Source organism: Sebastes umbrosus, chromosome 23 (assembly GCF_015220745.1).
Source record: "Sebastes umbrosus isolate fSebUmb1 chromosome 23, fSebUmb1.pri, whole genome shotgun sequence".
In the NCBI taxonomy this organism is placed as follows: domain Eukaryota; kingdom Metazoa; phylum Chordata; class Actinopteri; order Perciformes; family Sebastidae; genus Sebastes; species Sebastes umbrosus.
Genome location: NC_051291.1, coordinates 7,686,632 through 7,701,115, shown reverse-complemented (window position 1 = coordinate 7,701,115; position 14,484 = coordinate 7,686,632). Strand labels below are relative to the sequence as shown.

General features: G+C 40.7%; 1 protein-coding gene across 30 annotated transcripts in view; it reads left to right on the top strand.

Moving 5' to 3' along the window:
* Nucleotides 1-6,448, top strand: part of celf2 (cugbp, Elav-like family member 2) — a 227,166-nt gene extending 220,718 nt beyond the window's left edge. For 29 of the 30 annotated variants that reach the window (XM_037760415.1, XM_037760414.1, XM_037760388.1 and 26 more), the window contains one exon: nt 83-6,448. In XM_037760415.1, coding sequence (XP_037616343.1) covers nt 83-210 — 128 coding nt within the window. In that variant the 3' untranslated portion in view covers nt 211-6,448. The remainder of the gene's footprint in view (nt 1-82) is intronic. The other variant, XM_037760389.1, reaches the window with a different exon arrangement.
* The last annotated feature ends 8,036 nt before the right edge of the window (nt 6,449-14,484 follow it).

The window sequence follows — 14,484 nt, the reverse complement described above, 5'->3', positions numbered from 1 at the left end:
AAGTAAGCCATGTTGTCACATTCTTCATCTCTTTGTTTTTCACCAACTCTCCACTGTTCTGTTCTCTGGTGCCCCCCCGCAGGCTTCGTCAGCTACGACAATCCAGTGTCGGCCCAGGCAGCCATCCAGGCCATGAACGGCTTCCAGATCGGCATGAAGCGGCTGAAGGTGCAGCTGAAGCGCTCCAAGAACGACAGCAAACCGTACTGATCTTAGCACTAGGGTCTATCTGCTCCCCATGTTAGCACTGCTAGGGTAAGTCCCCCCACCAAAAGGTGAAAATGAAAAAAAAAAAAAACAGCAAACCGAGCCACGACCTCTCTACACAGGGACTGGGGGGGGGTGGGGGAGGGAAGGGAGGGATGTGGGAGGGAGGGGGAGACGACCTACAACCACCCTGAGGGAGACACACACGCCTTGTTTTTTTTTTCTTGTTTTTCTTGCTTTTTTGAAGATTTTTATGTTAGCTTTCAAGTATTATTATTTATTACAATTTTTTTTTTTTTTTACACACATGAACGCTTCCATTACCGCCATTACTTTGTGCAATTATTTTTTCTTTTTCTTTTTTTTTTACAATGGAAGGAAGTAGCTATCTTGGGTAGCTTTTTTTATTTTTTATTTCTCAGAGATTATTTATACATTTTTGAGGACTAGTTACAGTCAGAACCGAGGTAAAGACAAAAGGAGCCATGATGATTTTTAAATATTTTTTCCTCTCTCTCTCTCTCGTTGTGAACCTGAGGCCTGGCGACGGGTTCATTTCCTTTTTTTTGACGCGCACGCCGATATGCACATTTCGACCTTTGACCTCCGCGGTGTTGGTTGCAGGCCGCCGCTGCTTCTCCGAAACCCCTCTATGCCTGCTGGCAACCCGGGAGCAAAGGCTGCAAAACGTTAGTGGCCTCTTTACATTATAGTCCGTACAGTTACACTCCACCACCACCACCACAAGAAGAAAAAAAAACAAATCTACGTCTTATTATTTATGTGAAAATAAAAACAGAGTTTTTTATTTCTCAGAATGGTGAAAAAAAAAATAATTAGTAACTACTTTTCTGGGTCAGATCACATTGGTCTTTGTTGTGAACGGGATATTACAGCATGCAGAACATTTTCAAAAATCCAGAATTTGATGAAGGCTATAATGATAATTCTAATAATAAAAAAAAAACAGTTTATGGGTTTACGGTGGTAACTGAAAATACTTGATGTTTGTTGAAAGATTTAAAAAATAATTCAAAGTACAGAAAGCCACAGGCCTGTAAATTTTATTTGTAAAAAAAGCAGTTCTATTTTTATACAACATTTTTACTGCCTCAGATGAAAAAAAAAGGATTTTATTTATTGCCTATCGTTAAGTTATTGGACTCCTATAAAGTATACAGCATCATTAAAGTAGACCCTTGTGGAGAAGTCTCGTGGAATTGGGTTCTCCGGTGTTTTTCATGTTTTTTCAGTGCAGAAACCACAATCACACGCCGCCATTCGAACCGCAAACCCCCCCCTCTCCGCCCTCCCTGTGTCATTTATCCATTCACTCTGTTCATCCATTCATCTCTCTCTCTTTTTACCGCTCTCTCCCTCTCTCCATCCATCCGTAGTGGGACTACTTCTTCACTTCCTCGCGTTTTTACTTATTTTTTTCAGTGTTTTCCGTTTGTTCGTAGCCCCCCTTTTACCCTAAACCTTCCCAAAGATTTTGAACATTTAAAAAAAAAAAAGAAAGACTCCCCAAAAAATCTCCCAAAAATAACATCCATCTGGGATCTGATGGATAAAGCTTTGGGTGTTCTCTGTTTTTTGTGTACGTGTGAATGAGTGTTGCCTGTTAGTAATAGACCTATAAACATTATATCATTTAAAGTAAAAAAGAAAAAAATCAAAGCTATAAAAAATTGAAATCAGTGAGTGGTGTTGCTGTTCTGCCGGTTTGCATTGTTGTTTGTTTGTTGTTGTTTGTTGTTGATTTTACACAAAAAAAAATGCTGTAGTGGTGTGGTGCTCTGGCTCTCTGTGTGTAACTCTCTCCTCTCCCCTGTTTTTTCTTTCCCCCTTTTAGAACAACCCATCTCCATGCCTGTTAGCTCATCGTTTGCCTAGCATGTCTCCGTGGCGTCCAAAAAAAACTTTTAAACAAAAACAAACAAAAAAAAATCCCCACCAAAAAAAAAAAAAGTGTCATCGTCCTCCTCCTCCTCTCCCCGTCATTGTTTTTTCTGATGTCTTTTCCGAGCTCACCTGATCATAACCTGGTTCTCCTCCTCCTCCTCCTCCGCCGCCGCCTACTGACCTTTTGAACTTTTTTGGATTTTTATTATTATTATTTTTTATTTTTAATTTTTGTGTTGATTTTTTTGCATGTGACCTCATTTGGTTTTCCGGGAGGGTATTTCAGGGAGGCGACAAAGGGAGGGGGCGGGCAAGAAAAATGAATCAATGTGAAAAAGATATAAAGCTGCATTCATATATATAAAAAAAAAAAATGAGATTTTTATGGAAAAACAAATGTTTTCTTTTTTGGAGAAAAAACAAACCTGTGGCAAAGTGATTTCCATTCAGTATGTTTTCCTGCATTTTTCTTTGTTTTTTCTTCTTCTTTATGTCAGTTTTTTTTTTTCTTCATTTAAAGTAAACTTGAAAGTTCACTACAGGAATTGGCGCGTCATCTTGCTTCTGGCGCCGACGACAAAAACGGGCCAGAAGCAGTCCGCGCCAGTTTCTCTGAAAAATAAGACTACTTCCAAACAGTTTTGAAATAAAAACTGTCTGATCAATATTAGACTCTCTCAGAGCTCTCCAATGGTTTTTACATTTTTCAGGCAGTGTAAAGTTTTTTGATAAGGCCATTTTAAGTGGCTCTGTTTCTCATTCAAAGTCTATATATAGAACCACTTTTTTCTAGAGTAGTTTAAAGGTAAAAATAAAAAAAGACATTTGCCCTGTTTGGGTGGGAGAAATGCTACCTACTTGTGTCACCTTTTGCTGAACTGACTCACAGATAGACAATCCGTGGTTTAAATGCACATGATGAAATGACCTATATTTTCTACTGTTTAAATGTATAGAGGAAAAAAAAAAATACTAAGATACCTGTAACCTGCGTTAACGTCGGTGCTTCTCGTGAGTTTAGTTGTGGTTTCATCACAAGTCTAACGGTCTTAAATGTCTCATGTTTTTCAAGAGAAGACTAAAAAATCAGTTTACTTGAACAATAGACAAAGCCTTTCATATTACTATAATACTTTGTTGTTTCTTTTCTTTTTATTTCTTCTTTTTTTTTTAAGGAGTCCCTATTTGCTAAATTTCTTGTTGGTTAATTAGCTATATAAAATTCCTAAAAATATATATAAATATAAATATATCTATATATATATAATGTCAGCTTGTGAAGCATCAATGTCATTATTATTTTATTTCTCTCGTGGGAAACAATATTTAGATGTGTTTTGTTGTTCAGCAAAAATGTCTTATAAAGAAAAAAAGACAAGATCAGTGGAGTTTAGTGCCAAATTCTGAAGGTACTTCCTGCCTAGCGCGTCAGTGTATTTCTTGTGAAATTATTTGATAACATGGGTATTTTATTATAAGTGTTTTGTATGGATCCCTCATATTTAAAATATAGATTTAAAAAAGAGTTTGTTAACTTGCTATTCTGTGGTCTTGTTGCCTGAAAATGTCATGTTTGCTTTTTTTCTTTGTAAAGATGTAAAACAAAAAAAAAGAACAAAAAAAGTGCCCATGTGTCATATATATATCTATATACACGCACACACGGACACGCACACACACATTCTCGTGCAGACCTCACAGTTTACTTTCTTGTTGTGCATGAGAGCCCCTGAGCGTGAACCCGCCTCCGCAGCGACCGCTACCGCCCCGCCGGCGTGCACACAAAAAAACGCGCACTGATATTTTTAGCCATTGTACAGCCGTTTTATTCATCAAAGCCTTACCACAGATCTTTGCACTCCTGTTCTCTCTCTATTAGTATATCTCTCGCACACAGACATCAGGCTTCAGCATGTATTGTTTTGATTGTTTTCTCGCTGTCCGCCTCCTCAGACAAAAATTGAGGTGAGAGTCATACGCGAAGCCTTATTTCTCCAAATCCTCTTATTGTCGGGTTCAAAAAAACATTTCTGAGTTGTAGCCGGCGCCGTTTGTCTCAGACGGCGAGGATCATTACTTTTTCGTATCACCTCAGACGAGCATTTGCTTTCATGATGTAAGCACAGGGCAAGACGAGGAAGAATAAAAGCACACACCTCCGTCGTCGGGTACAGAGAGGCGGGACGGTCCGGAGCGAGATTTTCTCAACTTTCTTTTTTAAGTGGTTCTCCATGTGTGAGTGTCGTGGGCCAAAATCATGTTTAGATGCCAAAGTGTGTTATTGACATTCTCATAGTCGAGCCGTTTACATGGCACAGTGTTGTCAGTCGATTCAACTGCCCCCGATACCCCTCCCTGAAAGCCTAGTTTACGGTCTGCAAAAAAAAAAAAAAAAAGGCAGCATTATTTTCTACAGAAGCTCACCAGTCGCCTTAACCAGGGAGCGTTGTACCAGTATTATAAGACTAGAAGATGTTGTCAGTCAGTGATGTGTGCCAAGTCTAGGTTTGTGTACCTCCCACGTGTCAAAAGTCCGCCATTTCGTCCAGCAGAAAGGCTGAAATGGCCGTTTTGTCCTCGCGGCGGCGAAGGAGGAGGAGAGGAAGCCTGTTGGAAGGATGCCGCTCCTCCGTCTGGCTGTTGTCTCCCAGGCTAACCGGGGTTATTAGAAACAGGGCTATGTGGAGAGACATCTTATTGGAATAGCAACAGGGGAAATAAAGTGGTTGGAGTTGGAGAGGAAGGGTCACGTCCGCAGGTCCGCACAGGCAAAACAACAGCCGAGATGAAGGCGATGCAGCTTTCATTATCCTCTCAAAGACCAAACTTTTATCTCATGGAGGGAGGCGAGCAGACTTTTTTTCCTAAATGCAGTACACAACATGAGCAGTGCCACAAAACAGCCATAACTACCTGTATGAGAGCTGGACAGTTAATGTTAATGGACCACTTTTTCTGACCAGCGTATGTGCAGGTTTTTTTCACGCCGCTGCATCCGAGAATTGCACATCGTCACCTCACTCTCTCGCACAACTTTTATTCGTTACGTGTGGAGGCTACATAAACCGTTTCAAGTCCGGCTCTTTTACGCGGCTGTGTGTGTGTCCCCCAAAAACTACGTTGCCAAATGTCACACAGCCCGACGTCGTGCACGGTCTCGTGCGAAAAGCATCTCGTCTATCGTTTTCAATGTCGAAGCACAAGAGGGTCGTAGAAACCAGGGTTCCTGCAGAGCGGCTCACCTCAGGGGCTGTCATCGCCGATGCTCGTTGTAATCTTTCTATCTTGTCACTGTTCACTTCTCTGTTCTCCTTCTTTCTTAATTATCTTAAGTGCTATTTATCAAACAATGAAATCTGAAAGGAACAAAAAAAAAAAACTTGTCGTTTCTTTGCATTATGGCTTATGTCAAGTTTTTTGAGGAAAAAAAATGTTTTGTGTGTTCTCTCTTTCCGTGCCGTAAAAAAAAAAAAGAGCTTGTTGTCTGTAGAAAATTATCCAAATTTTTTATTTTTTGTTTTTGTTTCTTTTAATTCTCAAAAAAGTAGTTATTGTCTTGAGAGAAGCCAAAGTCAATGCATTTCAGTGGATCCTGTAAGCGTGATGTATGTTTGTTTGACAACACTTCGAAATCTGTCACTGGATGGGATTTAAAAAGTACAAAAAATGCAGGCTTTCCTATTTCTACAACTGATTGTACTTATGCATTTTGTACCAGTGGAATTTTTTATACTGGAGATTAAAGGATACAACAAAAAAATCTTAGAAAAAAAGCTGTCTGGCCTGGTGGTGTGGCCTGACCCTGACTGGTCCCCGAGTATGATTTCTAGCTGGCATCAAGGAAGTTGGCTTTTGATATAAGATTTTCTAGAAGATCTTTGGCTTTATTTCTTTCACTTCTTTTTCCTCACTTGAGCGTTGTTCTTTCTTTCTGCCTTCCTTTTTACGTTCTTTCTTTAGTTTATTTTTTTCCGAAAACAGAGGGTAGGTGAGTGTTCATTTTTGCTTTTTAAATAGTTCTAGCAAGTTTGTCTATACAACAGCGGTAAGTTTCATTTGACTTCTGTATTGTGCCGTCTACACGATAAGACAATTATAGAAAAAGAAGGAATAGAAATATTTAGTCACCTTCAGTGGATTAATGTATTAGTTTAATAAAGAGATCAACTAATTAGAACTTTTTTGCTTTTAGCTGTTTAGATTTTTCCGGTTTCTCTGTCCTTCTCTGTGAACTAACTGTGTAGCTGAAGCAGTCAGAATTATTTTTGTAAACGTATGTTCTTGTGTGATGCAGTTTTTTGCTTCTGTCTCCTATATTAAACCATTTTTCCTAATACTTGTCTCTCTCTGTGTTGTTATGTTCCAGTGGCTGTCTGATGTTGTACTGTTTCACAACCTCTCCCTGCCATTCTCTCCTTTTACCTCTCTTTCTCTTTCTTTCATAGTCTCTCTCTCTCATCTCTATCTTTTCCCCCCACGTGTTCACGTTTTTGTTTTTTACCACATAGTAAAGTTGACTCCATCCCAAGTGACAACTCACTATGCTGTTCTCACTAAACATAGTAAATATACATCGAAGTTGTTTTGTATGTATATTACTGTGTAGCCCAAGTCGCCGCGTGACAGTGAAGAAATAAGTCGTCGCCCCAAAAAAACGTCCGGACGGGATCCTGCCTACTCTATATTTAATCTCAACCAAAGTTTAACCAGTAAAAAGAAACACATTAGCTTGTTGTAGACGAGCTGAATGCGGTTTTATTAGCTTAACGGATTAGTTTTAACGGATTCATTTTGGGAAATATGCTTAGTTATATCCTTAACATGGCTAGTAAGAATCTATGGCCCGACCACAGCTCTGAAATATCAGTAAGTTAGAATCAACGGCCCCGACCATGGCTCTGAAACATCAGTAAGTTAGAATCTATGGCCCCGACCACGGCTCTGAAATATCAGTGAGTTAGAATCTATGGGCCCGACCATGGCTCTGAAACATCAGTATGTTAGAATCTATGGCCCCGACCATGGCTCTGAAACATCAGTATGTTAGAATCTATGGCCCCGACCAAGGCTCTGAAATATCAGTAAGTTAGAATCTATGGCCCCGACCACGGCTCTGAAATATCAGTAAGTTAGAATCTATGGCCCCGACCACGGCTCTGAAATATCAGTATGTTAGAATCTATGGCCCCGACCATGGCTCTGAAACATCAGTATGTTAGAATCTATGGCCCCGACCAAGGCTCTGAAATATCAGTAAGTTAGAATCTATGGCCCCGACCACGGCTCTGAAATATCAGTAAGTTAGAATCTATGGCCCCGACTACGGCTCTGAAATATCAGTAAGTTAGAATCTATGGCCCCGACCATGGCTCTGAAATATCAGTAAGTTAGATGGCCCCGACCATGGCTCTCAAAAATCAGTAAGTTAGAATATGGCCCCGACCACGGCTCTGAAATATCACTAAGTTAGAATCTATGGTCCCAAAAACGGCTCTGAAATATCACTAAGTTAGAATCTATGGCCCCGACCACGGCTCTGAAATATCAGTAAGTTAGAATTTATGGCCCCGACCATGGCTCTGAAATGTCAGTGAGTTAGAATCTATGGCCCCGACCATGGCTCTGAAATATCAGTAAGTTAGAATCTATGGCCCCGACCACGGCTCTGAAATATCAGTAAGTATCTCGACCATGGGCCATAGATTCTAACTTACTGATATTTCAGAGCCGTGGTCGGGGCCATAGATTCTAACTTACTGATATTTCAGAGCCATGGTCGGGGCCATAGATTCTAACTTACTGATATTTCAGAGCCGTGGTCGGGGCCATAGATTCTAACTTACTGATATTTCAGAGCCATGGTCGGGGCCATAGATTCTAACTTACTGATATTTACAAAGAGAATATTTCCCAAAATGTCGAACAGTTATTTTTTTCGCTCTCCCAGCTGTTGTGATAAAAGCTCAGCTCACTCTGGAATTGGCCGACGCTTTCGATACGAGGGCCGACTCTGATCAGGGAATCTGTTTCAACGTTCCCTCATCAGGGGATCGGCCCACGCCGTCCTCTCCGCTGTGCTGTCCGCTGTCCTGGGCGAGGCCTGTCCACTGTATGTCCACTTTGTGTCCGATCCACTCCCGTACTGTCTCACCGTCACAACTGCATCCCCAGTAGAGAGAGAGAGAGAGGAAAGAGAAGTCAAAGGTCAAAGTAATCACCTTTCATTCACGGATATCGGAAGAAGGTTTGAATAAGACGTGGTTCTTTTGCTCAGATGAATGATTGTAGCACTAAAAGAAAAAGTCTTCTGGCTGCTTTTTGAAAGCATAAAACCAGACATTCAATGCGAGTCTAGACAACCTGCAGATACCCTCGCTTTAAACCGAAGCTGCAACCTGCAACGCTCTAAATATTTTATCTTTATAACTTCACAGCTACAAATATCCATGTTGCTGTACATTATATGCTCTCTGGCACATTAGGGCATCTTTTCCTTTCATCACTGCACCAGTCCACCAAGTCTGTTATTAAATATTGATTGTGAGGTTCAGGCAAGGCATACAATAAACTGCCCTCAGTCTGTGGATCCATCCTACCCATGGATAGATAATATTACACCTCTATTATTGTCGACATGTGGCCTGTAATTCAAGAACATCTCTGCAGCTCAGGATTTTTCTCCTAGATGTTTTTCCTCTTTACTTTTTTGGTGTTTATTCCCTGTTATAGAATCACTTTTAAAAGCAGCCAGGAAGGGGATGTCTGAGGCTATGTGTTGTACACGCATTCAGTATACATTTGGTGATTTGGTGGTCAAACTGGAGGGACAAGGTGAGTGTCTGCAAGATGACCACAACATCAGCTGTCGTCGGGGATGCTCTGAGATTCAAGGTAAGATCCGCACAGTCAGACACAATATTCTAAATAAACAGATTTGAGGAAGTGTGGATGTTTTGAAGGCCGGTCGACGTTGCTACAGGCGGCGCTCAATTTCTTTCAATTTGACAATTTTTTAAGTCCGTAAGAATTCAAGGATGCAGTAATTCTTCTCAGAGTTGAAAAGCCTTCATTTAGGCCATGCAACAGCAGAATGCTGCTTTTTTAAAAGAAGATTTGATTAAAAAAAAAACACGACAAAAGACAATTATGCATAGAAAAACAAATTGAAGGTTTAAGAAACATGTTTTCAGTCACGATGGACACTATCGCCTGATTGATAATTACATATAATTAGTTAAACCTTGACAGACACCACAAAGTTGTTCTTTTTGGAGCTGAAAAACCTTCAACGTGAAGCCTCTCTGCTGCGTAGAATAAATAACACATGAATAAATCCCACAATCAATAGGAGCCTATTTATAGTGAGTATAGATGGCAGTGATACTGGATCAATAGACCAAACACAAAGACATTGTTTGCTGATGAGAATAGAGGAGTCACGCTCAATGAAACATCAGAACAATGGTGTATTTCTTTTAGCAGCACTGTAAGTAATTCAGGTCATATTTGGATGCAGGTAAAATATAGTATAGTATAGTATGTTAATGCATTATGCAGCTGATCAGCGGGCTATTTGTTACCACCCTCTGAATGTTGTTTGAAGATACAAGAAGCTCTTAATGCATCAAACCACACAGCTAGTCTATTATTCACGCCTTCACAAGAGGTAGAAACAAGACATGCCGCAGGGGCTGAGAACACACACATCGGTCTTCAATCCGTCACGTTCCCGACGGAAACGCGGAGGCTTCCTTCCTGCGAGGAACTCAGCGGGGGGCTCTGCGCCGCGCCGACGCCACGGAGAAGCTGAGGGATGAATGGCGAGCAGGAAATTGGTCAGATCGTAGAAAGAGAGAGAGAGAGGATGAGAGGAAGTGTTTGATTTGAGCTGATGAAGATGAACTGATGCTCTGCCAGAGCAGCGAGCAGGAAACCAGATCCATCCCTGATGGAGTTACCTCAGAGAGGGGTCAAAGGTCGGACTCACATATTAGAGTTTCAGAACTGTATTTTCTTTGTAGGAAAGGAGCAATTTCTTCTGTTCACAACAACATCAGGGCCGTAAATACAACCGAGGACACCGAGACGTGTGTTTTTCACATCTTTTCACACAAGGACACAGTTCATTCAGGGGAGGAAGAAATGACAAACGGATGTTTTTACATTTTCAGTGGCCCTCGCCGTCTTTTAACCGACGCACAATGCACATTTTAGTGTCTGTATGAGACACACAGGGCTTTCAACCTACTCCAATGTGAACCCATCTGCGGCATTATTAGATGGTCAGAGCAACTGACGTAGTATAACCAGTGGGCTACCTCCGGGTCTGTAAAGTGAAGTCAATGCTGAAGTGCCTTAAACCTGCATTCTTTCTAACAGCCAGCAGGGGGCGACTCCTCTGGTTGCTAAAAGAAGTCTGATTGTATAGAAGTCTATGAGAAAATGAGCCGACGTCTCACTTGATTTATTACCTCAGTAAACATTGTAAACATGAGTTTATGGTCTCAATCTCTAGTTTCAAGTCTTCTTCAATACAGCATGATGTTCATTTAGTAAATTATGGTCCCATTTAGAGTCAAATAGACCATAAAGCAGGGGATGCTTTAGGGCGGGGCTACCTTGTGATTGACAGGTCGCTACCACGGCGTGGTCCGGTCTGGGAGTTGTCCGTGTTTTCGTCTTAGATCTTTAACCCTTTCACAATGTGTTTACAGTTCATGAAAGTTAATTATAACCTTTTTGGTCGCCTAAAAATGTCTTATTCAGCGTTTGGTTGTACTTAGCTCCAACCTGTCGTGTCACTTTTGGTTGCAAAGAAACAAGACGGTGACGACCAAAAATCAATTTAATGAATCATGTTTACATCTTACAAAACATTTACATATAATTTGCACCATTTTATATCAACAAAGATAAAAAAATATATCTCAATTTATCTCAATTAAATGAATATTGCTATGTTATTGCTGTCCACAATAGATCACCCATTCATTTTTTGAAAGCAAATGTTTATAAAAATAACATAATTTGCACATTTTAAATCACCAATTCAAGAATTGTAGAGCCACGTCATTTGCTATGATTATTTTTGCATTGAGCTACTCTATCATTATCACAGATCAAACGTTATCATTATCATCTTTTTCAACTTTCAAGGAGCACACCCAGAATTATTATATATTTTTTTGCTTCACTTTTGAGACTTCTCTTTGAATTCAGTGCGCCGTGGAGCAAATAAGACGACTGAGACTGAAATGCTAAATAAAGGCTCTCTTTGGTATGCAGGTAATTAAATTATAGTGTTGATCAAAGGAAGGCCTGGGAGAGGGGTTTTTCTTTTTGTCTTCTTCTTCTTTTTTTTTACATTTTCCCACCATTCCTTATGCATTCCTTTGAAGAACTGAAGTGACTCATTCCTCTTTGTTAGACAAAATATTCACTGAATTGTTATGCTTATGCAATGCTTAAGCTTGTTGGCAGTACACGGAGGAAATATATAAAACACAGTTACTGAAGGACTTAATGCATGAAGCTCAGAGGTGCCACAGTTGGATGATACGATGCTGCCATCTTGTGCTGACGGAGGAAAGTAAACCTGGATGCAGAGAGCGTTTCATACTAAAACCAAGGTGATGCTCTGCTGATATTACATTAAAGAGGATGTCATATATCTTAGGTTAATGCCTGTATGTGTGTTTAAATAGCATGCTCTTTGATGAGATTATATTATGCCCTTCATTAGGCCTGTTATTTGGGCGTGCCGGATCTCAGATCAGTCGTTGGATCTTTGATCTCGCTCCTAGATGTGCCAACACCCTTTAGACTTTCAAAGGGACATTTTTTATTCCTGAGCACCGGGACAGTTCAGTCACCACCTGTTGCACCTGCAGAGAGGTTTTGAAAGGTGATCCAGACCTGTTATCACACTTCCATGTCAGCTACAGTATACTTCTTCAGTGTCTGCACCAATTCATAGAACATCTGGCAGAACTGTACGTGTTAACGCTCCCACGTTGTTTGACTGGACTAATAATAGAGTGCTTGCATCTCCTTATTAATTCAGTGTGATGGTAAATGTCACCTGGTTGGTGTGAAAGTTCTTTCTTTCTTCATTACCAGCTTTTTCTACAAAGTTTTATGCAAATAGTGAATAACTTTCTGAAATAATGTCACATCTTTGTAGGATTTGCTGAATTGTTCCCATCTGTGAAACAGGGGGGGAACAAGAGGCAGAGGTCATGCGCTGGTTCTAAATAGGACTAAAAGCATTAATGTTTTCTTCCAGGTGAGTTTTAAATTACATCATTTGCTAACACACCATAGGTACCTGTCATGTCCATGTTTTTCCTAGTTAAGGGTTTTATTTTGTTCCTCTCTTGTTGGACCCATCCACCTCCCCTTCCGCCACCACACTCCCGGAGCGTCTACTGTTGCCGCGGATGGGTTTACATTGTAGTTAATGGAAAGCCTGGCGCGTCTCATACCGACACTAAATGGTGCATTAAGCGTCGGTATGAGACGCAGACGGCCGTGACAAAGCGTCGGTATTTGACGCCCTGGGAATGAGAACGGGCTGGTTGCACAAGCGCTAACATTACTACACACATGGCCTAAAAGTACAACACCACGAGATGAAGGAGACTCTCATCACAGCATCACATATGCAGAGTCAAGTAAAACATACTGTAAAATGTGTGCTACTTTTGGTGGGTTCAACCAGTGCTTCATTTCTTATTCTCTATGTTATATAATATGCATGTACTTGCACAGAAAAGGCTTAAAAATCTTGGCATCATTATAGCAACTGTGGCTTTTTTTATACCTACACCACAGGTGACCAGAAAGACCTTTGAAATGTACGTACCAGTAAGTCACACATATGACTTTCTGCATTGTTTATACCTCCTTTCATCCACTACATCATCTGCAAAGTGGCCGAGATGCCTGACCTCGTATAACACACCTCTTCATCACCTTTCTCTTTGTGTGTTTCCTCTAAATGTCACCACAGCGTGCGGCAGTGTAGCGTTGAGCACTTGTAGGTGGAACTGATGTAGAATTTGTTGCAGAGAGCAGCGCCACAATCAGCGGCCTAATAGACCGTGAAATCAACACTCGCAGCAGGGCGAAGCCATGAGTCGTGTCCCTCTCATTGCCCCCTTAACATGGCCACGTGACACATTAGGATAACAAATAGGCCGTAACGCCCGGCACTAACAAGGTAAGCGGTGCAGGGCTGCAGCACCGTCACATACTGGACTATAAAACACTGATGCTGCTTCCTGCCACCGAGCTGTAAACACACTCTATTGATTGATCAGACCACACATTCATTCACATTGGTTGTTGTTCCACTGTTTGCTCTTCCTCAGATTCAGCAGAACGTGAGTCCTTGACAGCTGACGGACACGTCCAATAAATGAACACAACATGCAGCAAATGAATAAATCGATCGCTGACTTGTTGAGTCTGACATTGGTGGAGGAAGTCAATACTAAGTCATTACAGAAGCTTAGGTTGCTACACCAAACTTAACTCAATTTATGAGCTTTTTTTAGAGGTCTGTTAGTCACGTTTGTTCTCTTGATTTCTGCACATCTTATTGAGTCTTTTACCTCTTTCGCATCAATGACCAGGGTCGGACCAGGGTTATCTGACCCATGTTCAACCCTTCTTTTGTCAATTCAAACCTAGCCAGTCAACACGGGTTAATTCCTGGTCATGACAATTCAGATACGACCTGGGTCACAACCCGGGAGCAATGCATACCAATATGAGGATTGTTAGGGCAAGAAACACATTATTTCTTCTCAATAGTAGTAGTAGTAGTAGTAGTGTATGCATCTATGACAGTTAACACAGATGTGTGTGTTTTTCATTGTCAACTAACCTGTTGAATATTCTCTAGATTAATCGATTAGTTGTTTGTTCTATAAAATGTGGATCAGTGTTTCCCAAAGCCCAAGATGACGTCCTCAAATGTCTTGTTTTGTCCTCAACTCAAAAATATTCAGTTTACTGTCACAGAGGAGTAAAGAAACCAGAAAATATTCACATTTAAGAAGCTGCAATTTGAGAGAATTTTGACTTTTTTTAATTAGAAAATTACTCAAACCAATTAATCGATCATCAAAATAGTTGGCGATCAATTTAATAGTCGACAACTAATCGATTAATTGTTGCAGCTCTAGTTTTAATGTCTCGATTTGTGTCGAGCATGCAGACAATGCCATCCACATTACTGGTTACAGGTTTTGTGCTGTTCTGCTGATTGACAGTAGGTGGTGGTAATGTGCAAAGGAACTTGGTTATGTGCCAACAAAAGTAAAAAAGAAGAAGATTGCAAGCCAGCACATGTAGATGCAAACAAAT